General features: G+C 42.6%; 1 protein-coding gene across 1 annotated transcript; it reads left to right on the top strand.

Annotated features, from left to right (window-relative positions):
* Window positions 1–260: 260 nt before the first annotated feature.
* On the top strand, window positions 261–27,577 carry golim4a (golgi integral membrane protein 4a). Its single transcript, XM_061216097.1, has 16 exons — window positions 261–1,005; window positions 14,485–14,559; window positions 14,901–14,950; window positions 15,539–15,592; window positions 16,063–16,213; window positions 16,717–16,799; window positions 17,373–17,456; window positions 18,767–18,883; window positions 19,025–19,330; window positions 20,519–20,787; window positions 21,186–21,259; window positions 21,581–21,645; window positions 22,730–22,912; window positions 23,367–23,435; window positions 23,734–23,820; window positions 25,735–27,577. Exons 1-16 carry the CDS (start codon window positions 819–821, stop codon window positions 25,900–25,902), a joined length of 2,022 nt encoding a protein of 673 aa, XP_061072081.1. The 5' UTR covers window positions 261–818; the 3' UTR covers window positions 25,903–27,577.
* Window positions 27,578–27,769: the final 192 nt, after the last annotated feature.

The following is a 27,769-nucleotide window of genomic DNA, read 5'->3' as shown; positions in this document are numbered from 1 at the left end:
CACAGCAACGATGCTAATCAATACAAACACACGTATTGCTTACTCAGGAAATACAAAATAGTACTGTAATTCTGTCGAATGGAACGCAAATGGGGCATACTTGTGACAATATACTAGATCAAAGTCGAACATGTTGCCGTTTGACAGAACACATCAGCGTCCAATGAAAAAGTTTCATTTTCTATAGAGGCGGGAATATGGAGGGGGGTATGTTTCTTTCCACGCAGGAGGGACTTCCTCCTTGGTTGCTGTTGGACAGTAGCTACTCATAGGTGACACGTAACTCATACTAAAGGAATCCTGTAGGCCTCGCGAAAATATATACAGGAACTTCTTGCAAGTCCTTTCCGAAATCAGCTGCAGTGGAAGTTTAGTCTTGTTTAAGTGCAATACGTTGTCGTGGTTATTTGGACAAGGGGGCGATTGGCAATTATAAATTCTGTAATCCGAGATCCCATTATCTAATGAAGACCACTGGTCAAACTTTGGCAAGCGGGCTGAGCGACAACTTAATAGCCTACCTAGCAGGATACATACAGATGCTGTTGTAAACGAAGGAAGTGTGACAGGACTACACGATTGTTTACGTTTATTTGCTCAAACACAAATTGGGCTAGCCTATGCTTTAGCATACGATTAGCTTGCATGTAAGAATTGCATTACACATGTATTTACTCTATTCGTTCGTTCCGTAAATTATTCGGCTGATGCATTTGTGAAACTGATCCAGGAAAGAAAGCCTGGCGTAAAAGTTTGCAGGAGTTTGAATTGGAAGTCTTAAGCCTGTTCGCACGGCCAGTGTGAAGAAGCAATTAAATATGGGCAACGGAATTTGTTCCAGAAAACAGAAAAAGATTTTCCAGTTATTGTTACTACTGACTATGACTTTCGGATTAATATATGGGGCATTTTTTTCCTACGACATACACAAACAGCTGAAGAGAACAGAGACGATGGCAGTCAAGTACCAGCAGCATCAGGAATCGCTTTCGGCGCAGCTCCAAGGTAAACATTTTGCCAGATGTCGACAGCTGGCAAAAGAAAGAAATGCTTTCTAAAATTATCCACATTTTAGTAAAGACTATCGTCGGTAGGTTTTGTATTTTTGTGGTGTTCATTCGGCTATTGTTTATATCACTGTCCACATATTATCACTGGGCTCGAGTTTGTTGCGACTTTGTTGCAGCTTATTAACGTTGCTTGGACTGAGATTTGAGCTTGCATTCACTTTTCTTGCCTATATCATATTCGAGGAGGTACATTCAGTCTCACGTGGACCTCAGAAGAAATCAAATGAACGGATACAAAGTGTCAAGTTCTCTTTATTGGCATGTTGCCTAAAATGACGAAGTGTAGTTTAATGAGACAGTTTACATGAGGCCGAGCTGGCTGTTATGAGCAATGTAATTATCTTCAGTGCATGCTATTTGTTCTTCTAGTGAGTGCAGAATTCGATTTGTTTTCATTAAGTCGGGTTGTTTTGTTTAGTGTTTCCTGTCAAAGTAGCGATAATAGTCATCTTCACCTCATGCGGTGTCTGCTCTTCTGTTCTTTGGATGTGGTACGGAATACAAAATCTGACCCGTGTGTTCAGATTTCGCTCGCGCTCAACCGTGTCGAGGTTCGCCTATATGAATTGGGAATCCCCTCACGTCCCAGTCTGATTTAAGGTAGCATACCCAAAAACCTTATAACATATCTCCAGAACTACTGGAACTCCTAAATTAACATCTCGGTCACATCGGCTAAGTTAACACGCTGTACAAAAACTTCAAACTAGCCTACTGCACAACTAGCATTAAATATCCAGAAGTTGCATTCATAAGTTGTAATGTAGGCTACCAAACCGATCACATTTTTCAATATTGCAATAGCAATCTTAACCTCACTGACATGTTGCAACTGGGTATAGCCCAGAGTACAGACGATACATCTTTTGCTTCACTAGGCTGATTCTGGTTTTATTATTACCTATGTGTTTACTGTTCACTTTTCTATTGCAGCTACAGAATAGTATACAGTGTTTTATAATTTCAGTCTCGACTCTCCCTCCGAGGAAAACTTTAATGTATTGACGTATTTATATAGGCTTCTGTAGCAGAAAGCTAGAGTGAGTATTGATTCGATAGATTTTTTTATTTCTTTACCATATGGGTAGCCAGTTACAGTATGGCAGGGGACAAGCAGTAAATACCATCGTATTGTGAATGACATACATCATAAGGAAACCCACTGATGCGTGTCCAAACTATCCAACATAATCTGCCTTAGTGATGTTTCGCCCTTCACTCCACTTATCATTATTCTGTGATTAATACAATTTTATGAAGTTGGAATGCTACAGAACATTTCCAACTGCTATGGCTGATAGTCAACTGTATTATAATTTAATACATAGAGTGACTTCTGAAGGTTTTTACCAGATATTGATTATTTATAATTTTGTGTTGCAAAGGGAAATTTGCAGTATGTTTTTCTAGCACTATATACACTCAGTGATCAGTTTATTGGGTATGCCTGTACTCCAGCTTCTTAATGCAAATATTTAATCAGCCAATCATGTGGCAGCAACGAAATGCATAAAATCATGCGGACGTGGTTAAGAGGTTCAGCTGTTTTTCAGACCAAATGTAAGAATGCAGGAGAAATGTGATGTAAGTGACTTTGACCTTGGAATAATTGTTGGTGCCAGACAGGGTGGTTTGAGTATCTCAGAAACTGGGATCTCCTGGGATTTTCATGAACAACAGTCTCTAGAGTTTGCAAAGACTAAAAACAAAAAACATCCAGTGAGCAGCAGTTCTGCGGGCAGAAATGCGTTGCTAATGAGAGAGGTCTGGTGGAAGGTGACAGACAGGGGACAAAAATCAAATCATTTATTTCTAATTTAATACCAACTTTTTCAATACAAATTATATTATCAGCATAACAGTTTGAGTCAAACATTGAATCTCTGAAATGTTTCAGATGTTTTTAGTATTTGGTATGTCCACCTTTTGCATTAATGGCAATGTGCACTCGATATGGCATGGACTCCACACATTTGTGCAAAACGTGATGATCCATGCCATCCCAGCATTATTTGACATTGTTCCAAAGAGCATCTTCTGATGCTACTGAATGCTTGGGTTTTATCAGTCTTCAAGCATCCCCATAAATGTTCAATGGGGTTGAGGTCCTTAACCAATTTGCAATTGAAGTAGGTATTTCTCTACAATTAGCTTGTACTCAATGGTGACACTATTAGTCAAATAAGTCTGACACAAGCATGTAAAACTATTTCACTGATGAATAAAATATACCAAAACATGTAGAGAATTTTGCATCATGTCAGATTTTTATTACTGATTTAAGCTCCTCTATTTTAGCTGAAATGATTAGAATAAAAGTGAAAAAAGGATTTATACATTAAATGTGTATGTGTGATTGATCCATTTTTGTGCACACGTCTTCTTTTTTTTTTTAAGAACTATATATATAGTACACAGACATTTTGTGTGAAATCCAGTCCAGTTCTGTGCATGAGGCCGGATTTCCAAAGCGGTGACAGAGCATATGTGGAAAGAGGAAGGGCCTGTGTGGGGAATGAGAACACATGGATATCCGTTGCCCTTGAGGGAGCAGAGAGTTGGAAAAAGACACCTGAGATTTCGAGTCAATGAGAGCTGTTGTGTAAGGATAGCCTCCTGCATGACTTGCAGTGCCACCCTGTAGCCCTTGTGTTTAGTAGCAAGTGTGGAGTCCGAGGATCCAGTTTATGTTGCATCAGAGGGTAATCGCTTTGAGCATATGTGTTCCCTCATTGTCTGGGGTTGCAACTATAGAACACAAGATTAGCCAAACGTCCTTGACTTGTGTAACACTATCTTCCTCTGGAATATTTCCACTTGAATAGACATACACATCAGCTTTCCTTGTCTATGAATATTGCAATTGATTCACCAGTTATGAACGCATATAACATAATATAATGTATATAGCATGTGTCATATGCTATATAAATAAAGCTTATTATTATTATGTTCTCAGAGACCCTCTCCCACTATTACGTACCAAGAGTTGAATTGCAACACATGTACCATAAATAATGTTCGTATTGCCATTTAAAAGATTGTGCAACACATATTGTGAATACTAGTCGGGGCCCTGCCATTGCAACTTTAAGTAAGGTACATAACGAGAATTGCTGCAGTAAATATGCTGGGATTTCCAATGATTTTGTGTTTAAAAATGTAAGCTGTGAACATTACTCTGAATAAGAGCATCTGCTAAACGCCACAAATGCAAAAAAATAAAAATAAATAACATTGAAAAGGGAAGGCTGCTGGGTCTATCCTCAGCCTGTGTCACCCATCCCTCCAAAGAGTTTGCAAAGATTGATGCACAGACTCAATATTGGAAATGATACATGGTCTCATGCATCCTAGGCCTTATATAGGTGGTGTTCAGGGTGATGTTTCAAGTATCACCCAGATTCCTTTACGGGGAAGGAAACTCACCTCCTTACAGGTGCCTTTTCAGAAGAAACAATTTCCAATGTTGCTTTTATAAACATTTGCTCCATGAGGTGAGGTCTAGGGAAGAGGGGAAACGAAAGTGTCTTAGGAAAAGGTCACTTGGTCTCGGAAGTTTAAGGAGAACACCACCCTTTCTGGGAACACGTTCATGTTCAGGCTCTATATCCCGGTTAAGGCCTTTCCCGTTGGAACGGAGCTGGCTCTCACCTGTCTAATGTTCCTTGGGTGAGTTGGGTTACAGTCCCGGTGAATTAAAGTCCCCCCCCTTCAGCTTTCGGTCAGATTCCAAAGAGTTAGGACCATCGCGTGAAACCTCAGACGGTAAACAACCTGCTTTTCCTACCCCGACCCCCAAATCATTCAGAACCAAGGAAAGGTCATCTACAAAGGAACCATTCTGGTTTGTTCTCTTGATGTATAAAATTGCCTTCGCCATCCTGGCATTATTCTATGGCTTAGACTTGCCAAAAGCACAGGATTTTTGTATTAAAAAACAGAACTATAGAACACAAACAGAACTTCTTAACCTTTCTTTTTCTTTTTCCAATAAAATTTCATTGTATTTTTTTGGCTGGTCATCACTGCAGCTTCCTTGGTTAACACGGCTCATGCTCTTCTCCACAGTCCCGGTTCTGTCTGCTGGCTTATACTGCTGAACTGTGCCGTCTTTGTGTTGGGGAAGTGCATTGTACCTCTAGCAGAGGTGCCAGTTTGAAACCCATTTAGCCAGATTTTGGGCGGGTCAGTGTAACCATTATGTGTATGAAAGGCCAATAAAAGCAAATATATGCTCAGTTGAAAGCGGGATGAAGTGCATAGTAAGAACAGGGGGATGGGGAATTGTGGGAAAAATACGCTGCCAGGGAAACAGGGAAGAGCAACATGCGGCCATTCACCTTAGCGTCATCTTGCGCTATATGGCAGCAGTTTGTTTCAGCCCCCCCCCCCCCGAGACATATTTCATATTTCTCACCAAGTCTGTTCATCAGCTTGCTCTTTAGTTCTCAGAGTTTTTTTCTTTGGCTGTCGATGTCTTGGCTGCTTTGTTTTTAATTCATCAAACCCCTCTGGTGCTGTCAAACGAGTGCAATCATTGGAATTAAGACCTGCTTCAAACAATAGAAACATACTAAATCTCAATTCAGTTCTGCAGGAAGTGATTAAACCACACTTTTATTATCCTGTTGGTGTGGAAAAGTCTTACTTCCTGGAGAGGAGATGGGATTAGGCGATATTGTTTAGGTTGTGTAAGGATATGACTGCACCCTACTGACTGGAGAGCAAATCACAATGAATGCGAGGAACACAACCTATAATTGCTGCATATTTGCAAAATTATTTTTATACCAAGCCAAGTAGAAACAAAGAAAGAAAGTTTTGCATGATGAAGAATGTCCTATAAATTACCTGTAATCAAGATTTAAATGACTTCATGATCAATGTCTTGATCACCCGTGGATTGTGTAAGACTACCCTTGGCACAGGTACCTGCAGTTGATTGTCTGGCAGTTGCTGGGAGGCAATGATTGTTTTTGAGTTGTGCTGATTTACTGCGCTTTTGCTCATATAAAATGTCTTTGATTGCTTTAAACGTACCTTGGCTAAACAATAGTTACATCCCAGAAGATAGTGGTGCATGATTGGCAATACAACTTTTCATTGTGCTGAGTGACAGCGGAGCTTGCGTATGTAGCACGGCACAGTACAGCAGAACAACAGGGAGTGTTCTGAGGATTATGGGAAATCTCTAAGCCAGCATAGGGAAACCTGACCCCTCTTTTTAGTGCATAACTGGTCATTTTGTTACTCTAATTGTGATACTAGCTTGTTCAGGTGTTGCATGCATTGATCTGCTACAAACCAAAGGTATCTATGTAAAGTGTCCGTTAAAGTGAATGCCATAACTGGCTTGCTGTAGTGGAATTTTGGTATTCAACATTAAACAAGCCTTCTCTAGTTAAATTGTGTTGATTTATCTATCTTCCATTCTGCATAAGAATGGGCCATTGTCTCAGATTTTCAATCATCGGGTGTGTCTGTTTTGGTGCGCATTCCTGCTATTGCTCGATTGGCTGTTAAATTGTAATAAAATGTTGTCCCTCATTAGACTTTTTATTTTTCTCCATTTTTTATTTAGTTATGCCCAGTAAGCCATCTATTCCAGCAGGAAGGCACATTGATTGATCTGCAGAGCCTGGATGCTGGCAGTAACTCTGAGAGCGATTTTTCATGTCTGACTGGGAGGTTTGGGCTCTAATATGGACTCTGATTACTCTACTGTGGGGCAATCTCTTCGTAGTGCCAAGGTTTACATGTGCAATCTCTCTGTTTTCTTGTCTGGGCACTGGGCAGTGAATTTGGATTAAAGGGACATCATTTAGTCTTTCAGGATGCACAGAAATAGTTTCTATTTTATTTCTTATTCATTTTGTGCACCCTGTAATCACTTGATACTACTATTGCAAGGGTACATACTAGCGAGCGTATTTCCTAGATGGTGCGGATTGAGACTTTTGTTTTTGGGAACACTGATTCATATTAAACCCGTGATGACTAAGAACAAACAAAAAAAACCCACCCTCACCATGAGTGAGAAAATGAGCGAATGTTTTGACAGAAAGGGCCAAGTCCAAACCTCATGTAGGCTTGTCGCTGTGGGGGTCGGGTGTATGTAGAAATGGGTGGCCAAAAACAAAAAGTGGTCCCATCTGGAGGAAATCACTTGAAATCTCTTGTTCTTCATGCCTGTTCCACAGCCTAATGCTGCTTTGGTTCCCTCTATTTGCACATGATGATTTCATGATTCATGGACACAAACACACATGCAGTGTCTCTGTGGGCCTTCCTAAGGGGTTGATGGAAGAGTTCATTGAACGAGGAGTGGCACAGTGGAATAAGCATGGTTTCTCTAGTGAACGGTCTCTCTCAGATTCCCATACTAAGTTCCGCGTTCCAGTAGAGCCACAAACACTAGTTCAGCAAATGACCAAGCTGATGGTCCAAATCAAATGCATTCCACGTTGTTGTGGTGATCGCTGGACTTCTATATCTGCTATATCTGTGTATCCAAATATATACACTGCACAAAGTCCACAAACTAGCATGCAACCTTAGATTTGAAAGTCATTGACATAACAGGTAATTTGTTTTGTTCTTTTTGCGTTGAAGAACTGATGAAACTGATGTACCAAAACAAAACAATAAACAATGTGTGTTGGACACATGAGTGTCACTCAACCAAGTTGTTAATTTAACTGAATTGAGGTGTTTAAGTGAATCCCCCCCCCCCTCCCAAAAAAAACAAAAAAACACAAGACTTGGGTAGCCCTGGACAACCACAGATGATCAGTGTGAAAGCATCTCCACAGAGAACAGCCAAGGACATTATATTGTAATGCTTAATTCCAAAAAGGCGGGACTTGGAATCCCTTGGAAGGAGATGGATACCACTGTCGTATATTGAAATAAATTATATTTAAGGGTTAATCATAAAGGTATTATCTAAGATCCCCTTAGTTACCATGGCTTACTCTTTTATCATTACCCTGACCCCTATGTTAGCATCAATGTGCCTTGCATGCAAAAGTCATTCATAAAATAAATATTCAACCACAAAAATGCCACCTGCTCTTTTATTGACTAGGACAAGTGGAATGTTGCCACAATTTCCTGAGTCATTGTGCTAAATATGGTTAATTGATTTCACCCAGGGTGTTGCAGCCTTCCTACAAAATTGCTAGTAAATTGCAGAAATGGCTCTCTTGTTTTTCTTAAGTAACCATCACATTTGCACACATTGGATTCATTGGAATTTAATGTACTGTGAAGAGTGAGACAGAGATTAGCAGACACAGCTGCTGTAATCATTTAGCCAATACCTCCATGCATTAAGATAAGGAAGAATTTTTGTACCGAAGATGTGAAGCATGAAGGTTGTATTAGTACCTGGAGGGTAACCAGAAAGATGTATTACAGGTATTAAAATTAACTTTGACATTGATGTTATAGCCAGAGAAAGAGCTACAATCATTGCAAGGTATTAAGGCTGACTTGAAGACACAAGAAATACAAATATAGTTGTCTGTGTGCAGTAGGAAATGGTGAGCAGTGTCCATAGCAAAGATCAAACCCTGCAAAATGTCAGACAGACCAGATAAAATGAGCATATATCAGAGAGAAGTCCTGAGGAATCTGATGAAATATGTCTGTACACAAGCCACTAGTTTACAACAGAGTTTGCAACATGAACATGGGTGAGATCAAAACCGATTCTTCTGATACAGATGGTGCCGCTTTCAAGTGTCTAATGAAAGCATTGCTTGATACACTTTCTTGGTAGGAGCAATATACACTCAGTGAGCATTTTATTAGGTATTTATTAGACTTATTGTTCAGTCTTCTGCTGCTATAGCCTATCCACTTAGAGGTTTTATGCGTTGTGTGTTCAGAGATGCTCTTCTGCGTACCACTGTTGTAATGTGTGGTTATTTACGTTACTGTCACCTTCCTGTCTGCTTTGACCAGTCTGGCCATTCTCCTCGGACCTCTCATAAACAAGGTGTTTATGCTAGCAGAACTGTTGCTTACTGGATGTTTTAAAAAAAAATTCTGTTTAATCTCTAGAGGCTGTTCACTCAGACTCACCGAGAACATTATTAGGAAAAATCTTACATTATTACACCTACTTATTCATGCGATTATCTAATCAGCCAATTGTGTGGCAGCAGTGCAATAATGTTCACATCAACCATCAGAATGAGGAAAGTCTATAAGAAATACCTAATAAAGAGCTCAGTGAGTGTAGGTAATATTTCTTCCCCATTCTAATGGTTGATGTGACCTGCATGATTGTATGCATTGCACTGCTGCCACACAATTGGCTGATTAGATAATTGCATGAATAAGTTGGTGTACAGGTCTTCTTATTAAAGTGCTCAGTGAGTGTATATGGTACGTGATTGGAATTTATCCCAGATTAACTGAACTTCGTGAAGGCAGTTTGGTCACAATTTACAGCAATAATTGTTTTATAGGTTGTACAGTACATTGGCAAGACAGTGCTATTGTTAGCTGGGTAGAATCTTTTGTTTCGCTTGTGGGAAGGCCCTGCATTGTTGTGGCTACTGTACCAACACTATGAGCCTGTTACACAAAATAGACTTTGTCTGGTTAGTTAGCTTAGCTGCATAACTTGCCTTTGAGGTGCGAGGCACAGTTTGAATTCAATGTGTACTTGGGACATTCAGTCTGTTCAGTGACAGTCTGTAGGTTGGTCATTCAAGTCTTTTAAAATGCGCATTAACCACATCTGCTATAGCTATTGGACTCGGAACCCAACAGGCTTGGGTTGTTATGGCAGGGAGGACAGAGGAACTAGAAGCAGACACAGGGGTGTGGAAAATGGCAAGTTTACTCGCAGATGAAGGGGCAGACAGAGTGTAGTCACAAAACAGGCCAAGGTCAAAAACCAGGGGGTCAGTCCAACAATGCAAAGGTACAGATATCCACAACAATGAAAGAAGAGTCCAGGGAAGCTGGCAGGGGTCAAAACCGGAAATCCAATAAACAGGGGCAAGGACTCAGGAACAAGGGCAAGGATACATGAACAAGGGCTCAGGAACAAGGGGGCTAGAACTGGGGGAAGGAATAAAGGGCTCGGGAACAAAAAACAGGACAAGACGAACTAGCAGTGTGCAACTGAAAAGGACAGATATAAATACACAGGGAAATGAGACAAACTAGGCAGGGCATGGGAGTGAGGGCAGTCTAACAAATAAACATCAGGTGAGACACATGAAAGGGTAATGGCACAATAACGAGGGGGAAACGGAAACGCGGACTTGATTCACAAAGACACACATGTAATACAAATGGCTCCGGACTAGGGAGTAGACAATTTGCAGAGAATCAGGAGATGCAGAGATACGGAGAGACAGGTGCGAATACTTCGCTGAAACTAAGCAAGTAATCAGTGATAGAATAGGGAGGCGGAGTTACAGAATTGAAACTGGAGATGCGTTAGTAAGTTAGTTAAGTGATTTAAATTACAAATACCACAAACTAGTGAATGTTAGTTTGTTAGTTTGACAAACATATTAGTGTGTTAGTATAATTAGTACTGTACAACTTCTATGTTAGTTGGGATTAGTATATTAGTGCTATGTACAAACATGAAATGGAGAGAAAGCAGGAAGTAAGGAATGCAAGATTGGAAGGAAGGTTGAACCCCGAAACTACCGTAAACACCAGAATAGTGGGGCATGCAGACAGGGGAGTGACTGGGCTAGTAAACATTCAGACTCAGACATCACAGGGGAAGACGAGTGCAAAGACAAATGAATATAAACAGAACACCAGACATGAAATATGAAAAATAATAAATACAATAATAATGATAATAAACAATGATAAACTAACACAGGACAGAACACAGGAACATAACATGGGTCTCAGATCCAATTAAACATAGTTTAGTTGGGCAGGAAGCACCTCCCTCATGGCCATCGTTCCACCACAGAAATATCTCCTGTAATAAAACGCTTTTAAAAGAAATGGGTGAGCCCTTCTCCCGCCTCCCACTGATGCGTGTGAGAGCTTGGTTTGAATGCAGAGACTGCCTCTTCACTGCCCGCAACGCAGCGTGATTTATAGGGGCGCAAGCGATGAGCAATGTTCACCTTCCACCGGCAGGCTGTTTGATGTACTGCAGACGGGCTGGAGTTTTGGGGGGATAGTCATTACAGCTCCGTTATTTAGTTGCCTTCTGCTCAACCCTTTACGCCGGTAGCTCACATTGAGTGATGCCGGGGACCGGAGAAGCCAAAAAGCAGGCTGGAACATGTTGAGACGGAAAGATAAGCAATCTCGGCCTCGCCACCCTCACTCGATAAATCAGCGGGCAGACAGGGGGGCACTGGACAGAAACGAGGAGACGTTTTCAAACTTCTGAGAGGCTCGTCTTTGGCAGCCGCCCTCAAGTCTGAATAAAAGAACGGCCTTTCCCTCCTTCCCTTTCATGTTTACACAGACGGGAATGACTATGTAGGGTGTGGGTGTGTTTGTCTGTGGCTGGCCGTCGCTGACATTGCCGTGTGTACGTTGTGTAGTGTGGGGTGGAGTCCGGGCCCTGCAGACTTTATGCTTGTGTCTACAGGCCTTGGTGGGCATATGGGTAGGGCTGCGCAGTAAAACTGTTTATAATTATCCTGGTTAGTCTGCCACAATAACACATTTAGCACTATTTATTTTTGCATCCAGTTTTGTTTGTTTTCCTCTACTCACCTCACTTGCCCAGAAATACTATTTGGACAGCCAATCACACTGCAGAAATAAGCCTGCACAACTGTTTGAACAGTGTGGATATACAATGCTCTGCTCAGACTGACCACGTCTGTTGGGACAGAAATATGCAAAAAACTGAGAGCGACAGCAACTGAAGAGAATGTAGCCTTCAGGGATCAGAATACTGTTGCCGAGAAAAGTCACGCAACTGATTTATAATGTTTTAAAAGAAACTGCCAATACACTCTCCCTCTGTAACTGACGTTAGGTATAAAATTAGCATGTTTGGATACATTTTCCACGGGAGGAATAATGAAATGAAAATAGCACCTGATTTAGGCAGCAATAAAACACATTGACAGATTTGTGGTCGTTGCTAGTAGTGTCGGTCTATGGCAGCCGGGAGCCGCCTATACTTTTTTGGATTGCTGCTTCCTTTTTCAGTGTTGCCTCATTGATGCCATGTCATTTGACCCCAGAAGGACTGCCCTTAAACTTGCTTTGAACTGGAAGTATTCCCTGTGTGTCTATCTAGTAGAATTCCGGGTGAATCACTAAGTTTCTCTGTAGGCTTAAACAACACACATTGACTACATTTTTTAAAGTGAAATGTTTGACATAACCACACATCATTACAGAGGAATCAGGGATGTAGTCTAGGGTATACACAGGTATATGCCGTATGCCTACTTTTTTGACCAGGCTGTTTGCATATACTGACTTTTAATGATGAGTTTAAGCATATACCCAGAGGTGGTGCAATGGCTACAGAACTACAGAATGACAGCATGATATAGTGTACATACAGCTAGATCAACATAGTTAAAAGGTCAAAAATATAAAATGTTTTAAATAAAACGGGGCCTGATCCAATACCATTATAATAAAACAATACACAATTATAAATTACATCTTTATCCAAAATAAGCCACAAGATCCCAAAACTTATTCTTCAACAGATAACTTTGTCGTATCAAAGCCCATTCACATGTATCTTCTCTCTTTTTCCTAACATTAAACTTTTTTATTTTATTTATGCATGGTATGATTGATAAATCCAGTAGCAGCATATTCTTAATACATCTGTCCATACAACTTTGCCTAAGAATATTAGCCATCAGGGAGAAGAAACACAAAGGTTGACAGAGGAAAGAAGAGCAACGTGGATAATATCCAAGATATAAGTAGGCAAGGTATGACACCAGAAAAATGTGAATATCGGTATATAGGATTTGTTAGGATCACTTTGTCACTGATACTTTGAATAAATTCTATATCACTTTCTCATATTCAAGCTAGTATGAGCCAGTGAGCTAAAAAATCCTAAGGGCCAGTTGCACCAAGCGCAAAGTCCAAACTACTAGTTACTTCCAACATCAGCTAATCATTGTTGTGGTACCGTGATTACTCAGGTTATATCCTAACTGCTGGATTGGATGTGAAGTCATTACTAAACCGAGTGGATTATCAAAGATCAAAACCTTCTCTCCTTGCAGTTAGTTAGTTACCGACTGCTACTTGGCACACAATACACTGATTATGAAAATAAAATCACTCTTTATGTTGCTTGGTTCCATAGTGTTGTAACAGTAATAGTAGTGATACCATAACGTCTAATATCTCTTACTTTTCCCCTTGGGTGTCCCATGCATGGCTTTATGTGTCTGCATTATGGTGACTAAGCTCGACAGCTGGCTCTGATTTATAGTATACCCACTTTTATTCTTAGGACTACACCTACACATCCACCAAATGTCTATTCAGAGTCATGTAAATAACAAAATTTTGAGTCCGATATAAATTCTGTTTTGAAAACGAAGTCAGGGTAGTATGGCCATAGTCAAGACTGCTTCATCATCCCACCTCGCACTTCAACTCCTCCCAAAAGGTTAGGTGAGGGATTAATGAGCTGAAAGAATAGGAAAAACTCCACTCAGAAAAGCCCCCTGGTCAGGATTCGAACCCTGTACATTGTTGTCCTGAGGCAACAGTGTAATCCACTGCACCACCATGCTGCCACATAGCTAATGCTGCAAATCTCTCTAGACAAAAACTCTATATACAAATCTCATGAAACTATGGGAGGAGATATGCAATGAGACTAAAACATTGGTCAGGGAATTCTTGATGTCATCAAGGACCCTGACCCATTCAATCCCCATATAGGAATAGATGGAAATGTTTAGACTGATAGAAGTTGATATTGCTATGCATTTGATTTAGCAAATTTTGTTGATGGGTGGCACGGATGGTGCAGTGGGTAGCACTGCCGCCTCACAGCAAGGAGGTCCTGGGTTTGAATCCCCGTCGGCCAGGGCCTCTCTGTGCGGAGTTTGCATGTTCTCCCCGTGTATGCGTGGGTTTCCTCCGGGTACTCCGGTTTCCTCCCACAGTCCAAAGACATACAGGTTAGGCTGATTGGAGAGTCTAAATTGCCCATAGGTATGAGTGTGTGAGTGAGTGGTGTGTGTGCCCTGCGATGGACTGGCGACCTGTCTGGGGTGTATTCCTGCCTTTCGCCCAGTGTGTGCTGGGATGGGCTCCAGCCCCCTGCGACCCTGTTCAGGATAAGCGGGTTCAGATAATGGATGGATGGATGGAAATTTTGTTGATGGTTAATACATATCATATCAACGTCATTCACAGATTGTCTCATCACCTTTAGTTTCCCCTTCTCTCTTCACAGTGGTGTATGAACACAGGTCGAGACTGGAGAAGTCCCTGCAGAAGGAGAGACTGGAGAATAAGAAGACCAAAGAAGGTTTCATTCAGTTCATTTCTTTCCCCCCTTGCCCCGGTATTGAAGTGATCAGAAGGTTTCATTCAGTTCATTTCTTTCCCCCCTTGCCCCGGTATTGAAGTAATCAGAAGGTTTCATTCAGTTCATTTCTTTCCCCCCTTGCCCCGGTATTGAAGTGATCAGAAGGTTTCATTCAGTTCATTTCTTTCCCCCCTTGCCCTGGTATTGAAGTGATCAGAAGGTTTTTGATACAGCTCATTATGAGATTTTTCCACAAAGGTGACTTAAAAAATTATGACCGTGGTATGTTCAGAATGTACTCTATTCCTCCACTAATTGTTTATTTACTGGTTTTGTCAAAGATCACCTTGTATACAAACTGGAAGCACAACAAACACTGAACAAGGAGAAGGTAAGAATTGTATTACACAGAATTGTGTAATTCCATCCTAATTATTATAATAATCGGTCACGCTTTCTTTTACAGCATGCAAATTACCTAGCATTTACTCAGTAAATACATCGCTACTTGTGTTGTCTGTCTCTCCTACTGCTGGGGGGGTGCTGCTGGGGGGCAGGGGAGCGGAGGGGGGGGAGGGTGGTTAGGGGAGAGTGATTCAATACACCTGACTAATCTCAAACTGTGATATAGGCATTAGAGGGAAATTCTCATTTCAGTGTTATACTTTAGAAAAGTGTTGAATTATTAATGTTTGTGTTTTTGTGGTGGGAAAGGGTCAGTCGTGAGTGAAATCTCTGAGTCAGGGCCCTGTGCTCATGCCAAAGTGAGATGCAATGACAGTAAAAGCAGATCTTTCAAACACTTGTTATATTTGCCATCTCCTTTCCTGACCTTATCTAGTCTATACATGTTTTATTATCGGTTTAAATGACTCTGTTTCAGTTTGTTTGGATAAGCAATCATATCCATATCTGTTATTCAAATGTGTGAAGCAGGAAGCGGTCTTACGTTTTTATTATTTATTTTTGTTGTTAACAGCAAGATTCCGGCAACAGATTGAATTCATTGCATGTGCAGCACCAGATGCTCAAGGTGAGTAAATATACACTAACCCATAAAAAACACATCAAATTAATTAGCGTTAAATTCTGCTGCATACTCTTACCCACATGCACGCACACACACACACTCACAAACCATTGGTGTGTGTCTTTGGCGCTGATTGCACATTCACAAACAGAATTGATTTTTGCGACACACAAACATTCTGTCAGTCAGACAGTAACGCATGCACCAAACTAGAGCTTTCATCATCACAAACACATGGAGGCTCTCTAACTCACACCTTCAAACACATGTATACAGAGTCAGAATGCCCAAACACACACATAGGGGTTCATTATGAAAACACACAATAGAAGCACATTGAAAGCTCAGAATTTTGTATTCCCAACCAAACTGAAGTAGTAACCAAGTGCAGGATTCAAACCCTAACCCGCAATTTAGTGCCTTGACCAAACATCCACTGTTTACTCAAAGCATTTGTGTGCTCTTTGCTTCAGAACCAGCACGAGGACCTGAAAAAGCAGCTCTTCAGCCTCCAGGATCAGCACCAGTCCTTGAAGGAGAATCATATCAAGGTTCTGGATGAGCACAGACAGAATCAGGACCAGCTGCAGCAGACCAATGAACTGGCCATCTCCAAACTAAAAGGTACCTTTAGTTAGGTACACACCAAAGTTGATCGCAAGGAATAGGAAGGAATGCTGGGTAAATGCTGAGGCTGCTGGTTTGTTATAGGACGGGTATCAGTCGGATCTAAATTAACGCGTGGTTCTGATACCAAGTTTAAGCTGCCATCCACTTTCACTGAGCTGTACTTTCAGCTCAGCCTTTGGTTCCCTCTGTTGGTTATGTACAGGAACTACACTGTGGGCATCATGGAGAAACAAATTGCTGTATTCCAGTGAAGTTCATTCTTAGCCAAGCTAAAGTAGTCACTTATATTTTTATCCAATAGCCATTTTTATTGTATTGTACGCATAGTAGGTATAGGTCTATGACTAGGGGTCATATGAATCAATTCAATGCTGGTTCTGCAATGACAGCTGCTTACTCCACAGTGTGATGTTTATCTCCCCACCCCAGTTACTCTGCAGTACTGTTTTCTCATTCTCTCATTCTTCCCCTCTTTCTCCCTCCTGTTCTTCTCTCAGAAACAGTATATAACCTGCAGGAGGAGAACAGACAGCTCAGGAAGGCCCACCAGGATGTTCACGTCCAGCTGCAGGATGTCAGGGTGAGCAGAGACCCGGTGCTGCTGGGGGGCAGGGGAAGGGGGCCGGGGGCAGGGGAGCGGGGGGGGGGGGGGGGGGAGTGATTCAATACACCTGACTAATCAGAAACAACTGATTGGGCCAACTGTCCAATTACTTTTGGTCACATAAAATGGGGCAACTATGTGTAAAATGATGTGATTCTTTCTTAGATTACTTGATATGGATGTGAATAAAAGGAAATTTAAAGGTGACAGTCTGCACTTTAGCCTCAATATTCATTGTTTAATTTCAAAACCAACGCGCTGGAGTACAGAGCCAAAAGGCCAAAAGAAGATAAATTGTCCGGACATTATTGTAATACACTTTTTTTCCACACTGCTAGTACTAATATTGATGTGTTTTTTAGTCCAGACTAAACTATATCCTGCCTGCAGAAGTGTATTTGCACTGTTGGATGCATGGTGAGCATTGTGTTATGCAGTTGTGGTATGATATCAGTCTCTCACATATGGACATTAAGGCTTTTTGAGATCGCTGCAGTTCGGGAAGCATCTCCTAACATCAGTACTTGGTCTGTAAAATCTTCACTATAGCAACAGCACAAGGACTTAAAGTCGTCACATGAGCGACTTGCACTGACGTTACAGGACCACAAGAGTGCGCTGGCGACTGCACAGGTCAGAGGGCCGTGCCTGCGCTTTGGTGGAGGGTTCTGCAGAGGGAGGGCGCTGTGATGCATGATGGTCATGTTGCATTTCAATGAGCCTGCCTGCATCCTGAAGGAAGCTGAGCTTGTGGCTTGTGGTGTCATCCCCGCTTGGACCAGCTTACTAACAGCTCCAGCGTGTCTTTATTTCTCCTTCTCTCCTGTGCTCTTCCTTTCTCTTTCTCTCTCTCTCTCTCCCACACACACACACATAAACACCACACACACACACACATACACACACACACTCTCCCACTCTCTTTTTGTGTACCCTTATTTTCCACCTTCTACACCTCCCTTCCTGTATATTTGCGCACACACCTCTCTGTTTCCTGCTGTTTTTCTCTCCTCCATCTTATTTTATGTCCCTCGATCCCCCCCATTCTGAGCAATTGCGCCCGTTCATTACAGTTCCTGCCTCTACAAAACACCAATTAGACCCAGTTCATCTAGCTTGCTTGTTTACTTTACAAGGTCATTGTTCAATGTGACAATATGAGGCTAGTCAATTTATCCTAAGAGGCTTGTTTTAAGATCCATTAGTTATTCATTACAAACTCCTATCTGGGCTGGCGGAGGCTTTTTAATTTGTGGTAATAGGCGAGGCCCTGTTGTTTTGGCAGGGGTGTTTTCACTCCCCTGGGGGGCCCTGGGGCAGGTTGGAGGTGATTGCATGCACCCGCGCGTAATTCAACAGGGAAGGCAGCGCAGTGTCTAACAAGGGAGAGGAGACGGTTAGATAACTAGGTGAGAAATGTTTATTTGTGGTAGCAGACGGAACTGATTTTGTGGTGCAGATTGACAGTCCACTGGGTCTCCGATCTAAAGCAAGCTGTATTCTCACCCTTCTGAAGGCCCCTGTAGGCAGCGGCAACACACGTGTTGATCATTGACCCCCTATCCTGTGAACTAGAAGTGCAATATGGGCATTGATTGCTTGCATGTGCCAAGCCTGCTTGCCGGATTCTGGCCACATCATTGCTAATTCTCCATTTTAATCTTGTTCATCCATTTAAAAAAAAAAAAATCAATGTTTTCTTGAAATGTTTAATTACCCACAGCTTAAAACAGATACAAGCTTAACACGATTCCTATTTCTTTTCATTTTAAACTTGTTTGTGGAGAAAGGTGATGGCTGTTTATTCGTTCCCAATTAGATTTGAGAATCCTTCTGCATGCCTCTGTCTTATCAGCCCACCTCATAAGGCCTCCCCAGAGTGTACACGTCTGCTCTGTGTCCTGTTGTAAAACCGTGCTCTGTGGTCTTTTGGCTTCTTAAAGTTCCAAGTAGAGGAGTATAAGCAGCTGAAGGAGACTCTGAACAGGATGCCCAGTCTACGGCACGTGGGTCAAAATCCAGCCCCGCCCGCACCCGCCCAAGTGGAGCCCCAGCCCCAGGTACGAGCCGGCACTCTGTTATTCATTTCTCACCCAGGCCAGGGTTCAACTGGGCCCCAGAAAATGCCTGGTGCTGCATCGAAAATATGAAAGATTTGTGGCGCTCCCACTCAAACACACTTCCCCATCTGCCCGTCCCAGGTGGAGGAGGGACAAGGGCACCCCCCGGAAGCGGCTGGGGAGCTGAACCCGCAGCTGGTGGTGCCCCAGCACGCAGCGCATGCGGATATCCAGGTCATCCAGGGGCCGGGGCCCGAGCAGGGCAGGGCGGTGGGCGGGAGACAGGAAGAGGAGCGGAGGAGGGAGCTGGCGGAGGAGGAGATGGAGCAGGCGGGGCAGCCCCAGCGCCTGGTGGAGTCAGAGCAGCAGCAGCAGCAGCAGCAGGAGGGCGGACACAACCAGCCTGACGAGAACGCGCTGGACCGCGACAAGGTGCACGATGCGCTGGTGAGAGCCACTTTCAGCTGCTGATGTCCTATAGTAACTATACAGAGTTACACAAACAGGCGTACGAAGTATGTAACTTTACTTTAACAATAATGCCTTTGTGTTTTTGTACATTTGTATGCTAGTGTTTAATCACGGTAGCTAGCCTATGACCTGTCAGAAAATGGCATGTTCCAGCCTGTGTGGTTCTCATACAGCACCTTGGGGAAAGGCTGTGATGAACCCACAGAGGCCTGCTATTTTCCTGTCCTGCCCACAGGAAGTGCGCGGGCAGTAGCTGGAATGTGTGACTTCCTGTGTGAATTTAGCTGTCTGTGGCAATAGCTGGCATATGAAGCTGCACTTAAATCCTGCACTGCTACAGAACAATAAAAGGTGTGCTTGTGCCCTCATGCCTGAGTGTCAAGTCCAGGAATGTGAAACCTTCTTCCGATGAATTACTGCCTGTTAAATTACTGCTAGTGCTGTGGCATGCCAGAGAGAATGATGCTGGAGGGTTGTGGATCTTCAACATCTAGCCAATAATAATGCATTTGACCCTCTTCCTGTAGATAAACTCTGTCTCTGCTGTGTGCTCTGACATATGGGAGTGGAAGTATCGTTGCGATAGAAATGGACAGGGAAAACGCAAATAGAAGAAAACGCTAAAAAAATGCTAGAAAAATAACTAAGGAAACGCCACAACGGCATTTCTATTAGGAAGGCAAAACAGAAAGCCAAAAATGGAAACCAGGCAAGGAGCTAAAGAAAATGACACACACAGTAAAGCGGGACTGACGAAATAAACAAAAGAGACAAGGGCAAACTGCCTGCCACAGAGCTAAGAATAGGTCTGCTGAGAGAGCCTACTAAACAGTGCCGAAATCTGGCAGATAGGATTGACACGGTAACTTCTGCGGATTCAGAAGCCCCTACACACTAGAGAGACAACACAGGATAGAGCTCCGCAGCAATTGGCAATGACTCTGTGCCGAGCCTAGGAAACAGGGAACTTAATATAGAGCTCACACAGATGAAACCCATCAGGGGTAAATAAGTTTAGAGAAACCAATGCGTGGGACTCTCCCAGTGGCCCAGAGCAGAACCACCACCTCACAGCTGTGCGTTATTAAGCGCATTAGAGCAGATCGAATAAAGTGGCTCTGGAGCCAGGAAACGACAGCGAATGACGGCGTGTTCTCCTTGCAGAGGCCGCAGCTGGACGTGCGCCCGGGGCCCGCTGCGCCGGCGGAGCGGGTGAAGTCCGCGTACGAACAGCAGCAGGAGCAGCAGCGGCTGGCTGCTCAGCTGGCGGAGGAGCGCAGGCAACTGCACATGCGGCAGGAGGCCCTGCAGAAACAGCGGCTGCAGGCGCAGCGGGACAGGGAACTGCTCCTGCGGGCGCAGCGCGAGAGGGAGATGCAGCAGCACCGCGAGGCCAACCGCAAGGAGCAGCTCCTCCGAGAGCAGCAGCTCAGGTCAGGGGTCACTCGCCGCCCGCAGGAGTGTAACTAAAAATAAGTCTGATCAATACCTAATAAAGTGATTGGTGAGCGTATATTGTCCTGAAGTCTTGATGGTGCGATGTATGCATATAGCTATGTCATAACGTAACCTAAAAGGCAATGCAGTGCTTCATGCAGGATGACATAACACACTATGCTAAATTAAATTCTCAAATGTAACATGATACATTGTCATTTGACTTGTGGTCAATGTTGTGTCCAACCATTACGGACAAATTCATGGTAACTCAGATGATGTACTCATGCTTAAAACCGTGCACATACACATATTGTGTAAACTCTCACCCTCGCTATATCTTCCCATTTAAGTTGCCTGCACTGTGTTTAAATCTCTTCTTAACGTCTTGCAGACAGAAGTTTCAGTATGAGAATATTGACACAGGCATCGTTCAAGGTGAGGAAGACTGGAAGAAGGAAGCAGAAAGTGAGTGTTCCCATGCTCTGACCGTTAGTATCAGGACAATGCAGAAAGTGAGTGTTCCCATGCTCTGACCGTTAGTATCAGGACAATGCTTTGTGCCCTCTCGGTTTTCCATTTTATGGGGCCCTCCATTTTATGGGGCCTTCTACATTTCTGTGTTGTGTTGTCACAGGCCTTACATTCATCAGCCAGATATTACATTCATTAAAACGGTGTGTCAGAGGACAGGTGCTCAAAGGTCTCTGATAGGTCAGCTGGTGGGAGTGGGCGTCTCTGAGGGTGGGGCTTGTTTGGGCAGTGGACTATAACTGTCCCTTGTTGCAGTGAGGAAGCTGAAGGAAGGGGTGGAGAAACCACAGGAAGTGGGCCGTCTAAGACATCGTGAGGGGGTGAGTGAAATAATATATTCCTCTGCAGGTTCCCTAATGTGCTACGGAGTTGTTTTCTCATAAATTACTCATGAAATTGCGAAAGTAATTCTCCATTTTATTCACAGAGATTTGTATGCATTTCAACACATTGTGGAAATTTACATTTAGAAGGTTTGCATCAAAGTTAACTGCTTTCTAAGGCAGCACACATGCAAACACATAGACACACACACACACACACACACACACTCTTTAATCCCTCTGACCCTTTTTGGTTTTCATATTCCTCGCACACTGATTATTATTATTTTTATTTTTTTACTCGTCACACATAATTAGGGCATTTGCAGTATTATCATGGTTTGATTAATTGGCAACATTTAATCCATTAACCAATTAAAACCCCATTTTTAGAAATACTGTACAAGCATTTTCCAATAGGCTAGACCACAGCCAAGACAATGAAAATCAGTTGAAGCAGATTAATTAAATATGTTACTGCACAACAGGGGCGTCATTTCAGGAAAAAACTTGAAAACCAGAAAAAATCTAAAAATCAATACCAAGATATACAGCAATAGGCTACTCGCTGAACAGCAGATATTGTAACTATAGGGCATTGAGGAATGGCATGAAACAATATAGGCTACCTGTAGACAGACTTTGTGCTTTGTCTGTTTTCCAAAGTGAGAACTGGCTGGTTTGAAGAAATCTTGTTGCTCGTGTCCATTTGCGTTAACCGGTTAATGGATTAACCATGCCCATCCCTACACTTAATCTGTTTCTTACAGGGCATGGCCCATGGCTGTCCACTAATCTCATTGTCTCAGTTTTCTCAGCCCTTCCTCCAAGCGCTGCTGGGAATTCCTTATTGATACTGTCATTTTCCGTTGCCAGGCAGTAGTTTCCCAGCTGCGTGAGGGAACTAGACCCTGACGTGGGTTTGATTATTGTGCAGTACTCCACTTCGTGAAGCGCCGTGCCTTTAATGATCTTGAGTGGAACTGGTCCCCAGAAACACCCACAGTGAGCTGAGATGCTAAACCCAATTACCTGCACCTCTGCCTGTCTCACTGGGTCCTGCATGTCCCTGCCTCTCCAGAACCTGGTGGAGAAGGACCTGAATCCTGAGGATGACCCAAACAATCAGGGCGAGGACGAGTTTGAGGAGGCTCAGGAGCATCGCGGGGAGGCGGGGCCGCCCGCCGGCCGTAGGGTCCAGGAGAAGCCGAACCGGCCTGCGGCACGGGATACGGACGGGAGGGGGCCGAGAGGGCCTCCTGAGGTGAGACTGGAGGGAGAGCGGCAGGAGGAAGCTCAGAGAAGGGGAGGTCTGTTTGCTAAATTGGAGGAAAGGATGCGGAAAGAGTTGAAATAGATGGGGAGACGTAGGAGAGAAGCAATTCACAGGGTTGTGTTGAATTTGGTGACACATTGTTTTTATAAAGGCAAACCAATAAAGTAACAATATTCCAAACTTAGTATAAGTTATTAGTATATTTGTATCAATAATATACCTGCCTGTTTTAACATTGCTTTTTGCTGGTAAATGATTTGTGTCACTTTTTGTCCAAAGTGAATTGTGTCTGATGAATCTAAGGGTGACGTACAGTGTTCTGCAGTCATGGTCCTGGCGATATTAAGTCCAGCGGGAAAAATAACCGTGGTCATGTATGTTCAGTGTGAGTGAGTAGCTGAACAGGAACAGGAAAGGGTTTTTTATTGTTTTATTGATGCAGGTGGCTGTGAATCCAGACCAGCAAGAAGATGCTCTGGATGAGCAGTACCAAGAAGAGGGCGAGGAGGAGGTGAGATGACAGAATACACACTCACACACAAACACACACACACACACACACACACACACACACACACACACGCAAATGTGCATACACATACATTAATATTCATCCCACAAGTACGGCAGACCCACATTCATGCGTACCCTCATATGCTACATACAACCATTTATGCAAGTATACATAGAAAACAAATAGTACTGCAAAACACATATGGTCATATTATACATGCGATGTGCAGTAAGCTCAAAAGTCACCAGATCAATAAAAACATGTGTGAAACTCCTACTGTCTGTGTCTCCTACAGGCTCAGGATGAATTGATGGCAAGCGAGAAGAGAGAGGAACAGGTGTTGGAAGAAGAAGACCAACCATACAATGATGAAAGGGGACATGTGAGTTTCATTTTAACTGTCTTTTATTTATTCTCCTAAGAGTCTGTCTGTCTGTAGATTTCATAGTGTGCTGAAAGCAAAAAATTTTAGCAGCTGTTTAGGTGTACAAGACAGAGCCACTGTCCAGTATGCCAAACTTTCTTATCTGCATGATTGACCCAAAGGTCAAGACACTCCAAGTGTCACGCAGATTTCTTTTTTTTTTACCAACAGTTGATTCATACTGCCTGATCTTACTTGCTCAAGAATGAAGCACCAGTGCTGAAAAACAAACACACAACTTTTCAGTTACAGGCCAAGCTTGCTAACAGTTGTAGTACACAAACCAGTTCAAAGATGTAAAAGGAAACCAGGACGTCCCGAGGGAGGGAAAGCAGGGCATGCAGTCTTCCCAGTGATAAATATGTCTCAGGGTTTTACCCTGAGAGACCTATTGCTATCACCAGGGTGGTGTAGTAATTATCCTGGCTTGGTGAATCTGCTGATCAGTGCAATTGGCACAACAGGACAGGAATGTGAAAATATTTGGAATTGATTAATTTGTTAGTTTTCTTTGTACTACACAAAGGAAAATGGCAGGTGGCTCTCATGGTGGCAGTTTGATTAATCTGCAATAATTATCACTCTCATAAAAGTCTGAATGTTTAATTTACCCCCTAACACTCCAACCCTGAAAATAGCTCAGTCCTTTACATAGCAGTAATTGACTGGAATGGAAACTAGGGCCAAAATATTGAATTCTGGTTTTAGATTTGCAATTTAAAGATCCCCCCACCGCCTTGCCATCACATAAGTCACATTGATTTCTTGTCAGGTCATTATGCAGCTCAGATACTTTCGGCTCACTTGCAAATTATTTTAGCTGTGACGATGTGGGTTGTTGAAGCGACTGCCTAGAAAATAAATGAATTCACACCTCAGGGTTTGGACTTTTTACAGGCTTAGTTAGTAAGCGGAGAAATTATCCTTCAGTATTTTGAGGATATGTTAGCTAGTCCCCATGCCTTTTTCCAAAAGAGCTCTTGTCAATGTGTATTTAAGGTGTGTGTGTGTGTATGTATGTATGTGTGTGTGTGTATGCGTGTATGTGTGTGCATGTATGTCTGTGTGCATTTATACAGTATGTATTCACGTGCCTACGCTGCTTTGGTAACAATAGACTGATCTGTATGCTGCAGTTGGGTGAACAGAGGATCAGTTACCATCTCTTCCTCAGTGTCCTGTTACAAGTGCTTCAGTCTGCATCTGCATTCAGACAGCACAGTTTACCCTTTTCTTTGACATGCACTTGGGCACTGCAACATTTCCCCTGAGAAATCTTCACATTTCCAGAGTGTCCTTTCAACGTAAGAAACCGAGTCTCTGGCCCACTATTCTGCCACCCTTCCAGAACATTCTATCTGTCAGTGTTCTGGAACATTCTGTCTGCCTCTCCCTGAAAACTACCATCAGTATAAATAATTTCACTCACCACTGTTTCAGAAAGGTTTATCAACCTCCACAAAAACATTCCATCTGACACTTTACCAGAAAATGTTACCCTTCACTGATCAGGTCATCCCCATCGGAATCCTGAGCTGAAGCTTATAAAGCCCTGTGTTTTATCAAAGCGTGACTGGAACAGAAAGTGTATGATCTGTGCTCATTACTTTTTCAATTTTTCAATTTTTCAATTTTTTTTTTTTTTCATTTGATGATGCACTCCATCATCATCCATGCACTCCCACCTGTGTGAACCCAGTTGTGTCCATCCATTGCAGACCCCTGGTCACAGTGGGCTCATGATGACCTAGCCAGTGCTAGAACCTGCAGCGTCTTCTCCATGGGGTTCACCCTGCGCTCATGGCCTGTCTCTTTACTGAGCTTCTATGGAGCTGTGTATTTTAATGTCTCTTCGTGTCGCATGTCTTGCAGGCTAATGTAAAACAGCATGGCGGCTTAGAAAAACAACAGAGGGATGACAGTAAAGTGGGAGCAGCCAACGAGGAGGAGGAGAACTATGAGGAGGAAGAAGAGGAGGATGTGGTGGAGGAGGAGGAAGGCGCACATGACAAGCCACCCAATCGCAGAGCAGAGATGTGAGGGAGATCTTCCAGCTCTACCTCTTTCCTCAGGCATTTCCCAGAATTCCGCCCACTCTTTAAAAGCAAAGATATTTTGTACTGGAAACCCACTTTAATTCTGCTGGGAGATAGATTTATATATTTCCTCTATCTGGGATTGGAACTAACCTTCCTCAAGGAATGGATTAAGGACACATCTACAGAAAAGAAGGTTCTGTCTGTCTGAATGTCCTGCCAAGAGAACACTATTATACATGTCTTATTGGTTGTGAATTGTGTTAAACAAGAAATCTTTGATGGAGTAGATTGAACATTCCATGTTGAAAAAAGGCCACTACTGTACACATGTTTTTTTATCAGAAGGGCTGATATAGAATTTTATATGGTAATTTACCAAGTTTTGTATATTTCCTTGCTTGTTTATACAATCACATCTCCCACAGGCCTTGTACATACAGGAGAAGCAATTTGAAACTAGGAAAGCCACTGTTCAGCCAGAACAGCCTGGAACATCTCTGTGCACCTTTAAGGAGAAGGGGCTGTTGCTACTGAACCTGGCTGGGTTCCCATAGGATTCAAATGCACCCTTAGCTTTTCTGTTTGTAATCACTCATTTCAAGTGTGCAAACACACACACACACACACACACATTTTCCAAGTGTAAAAAATCTAAGCAACCTCCCTTGATGAGGAATTCCATGACTGTGGTATTTGGTACCAAAAATAGTCCAGTAATTCAGGATTCAAGACACATCATGTGCTTGGATTAAATTCGATTCGAGTGCAATAAGCATAGAAACCGTGAAGGACAGTTGCTAAAGTGCTGTATGGCTCATTAACCTGCTAGAGATACAAGGAGACAAATCCAAATGGTATTCTCTGCACCATATTTTGCCTGTGGTAGGATGGGAGAAAGCATTTGTCACATTGTGCAATGGGAGAAAAGGTTATTTGACAGGCTACATGCAAGCCTTCAGAAAACAAACCGGGGGGGGGAAAACACAATGGGAATGGGAAAACCTTGTTTTTTTTTCCTGGGCAACATTTGGGAATGTGGTCAGGCTGTGTCTGAGTGTACAGCATCGTTGTTACTGAGGTCTTCATGGCTTAAAGCTTTCTCCGGGCTCAACCCACAGCAAGTCCGTCAGGCCCCTGCCCATGCTGGGCATCTACTTTTATTTTAACAGGCGAAACTTGTCATAGGAGAAATATACTGACCTAAATTTCATTTAGAAAAATTACTTTCATTTTTTTGTTATTGTGTACAATAAGACGATACTATTGTGTGTCATAAAGTATTCTATAATTGTTTTGAAAGCATTTTGTTTTTACGGAGATAGTTTTTCATTGTATGATTAATTGTAAAGTGTACATTCCCTAAAATATGCAAGACCTGTTATTTATTTTTTAGAATACAGAGATTAGATTATTTTAATCTATTGTCATTGTAATCCTATACCATTGCTCCGTATAGTATATTTTTGTATTCCCTTTTATGGTCCAAGTGATTTTCAGGTCACATACACGCAATCCGATTCACATATATCAACTGTAATGTACTGTACATAGATATACAAATATATACATTTGTACATATTTTATTTGAACAACTGTGGACCTTCTTAAGTGTGTTTTGTACTGAGAATGCATATTGCATTGATGATGGTTGGTGGAATTAAAAATGTCACAGGGTATTCCAGGTGTTGTCTTTAGGGTTGAGCTGCATTAACAGTTTTTTCCCCATACATGGCCCGTGGATGTGCCTTTCTGAAACGCAGTGCAGCATTTGAGCGCAAGTCATTCTTGGATCACCAAGGAGACCGTTTCATAGCATGCTATGTCATTTTCAGAGTGTTATGCTTACAGCCATGCAGGAATACGTTTGT

The sequence above is a fragment of the Conger conger genome, chromosome 13 (genome assembly GCF_963514075.1).
Source record: "Conger conger chromosome 13, fConCon1.1, whole genome shotgun sequence".
NCBI lineage: Eukaryota > Metazoa > Chordata > Actinopteri > Anguilliformes > Congridae > Conger > Conger conger.
This window is presented reverse-complemented; position numbering and strand designations above follow the sequence as displayed.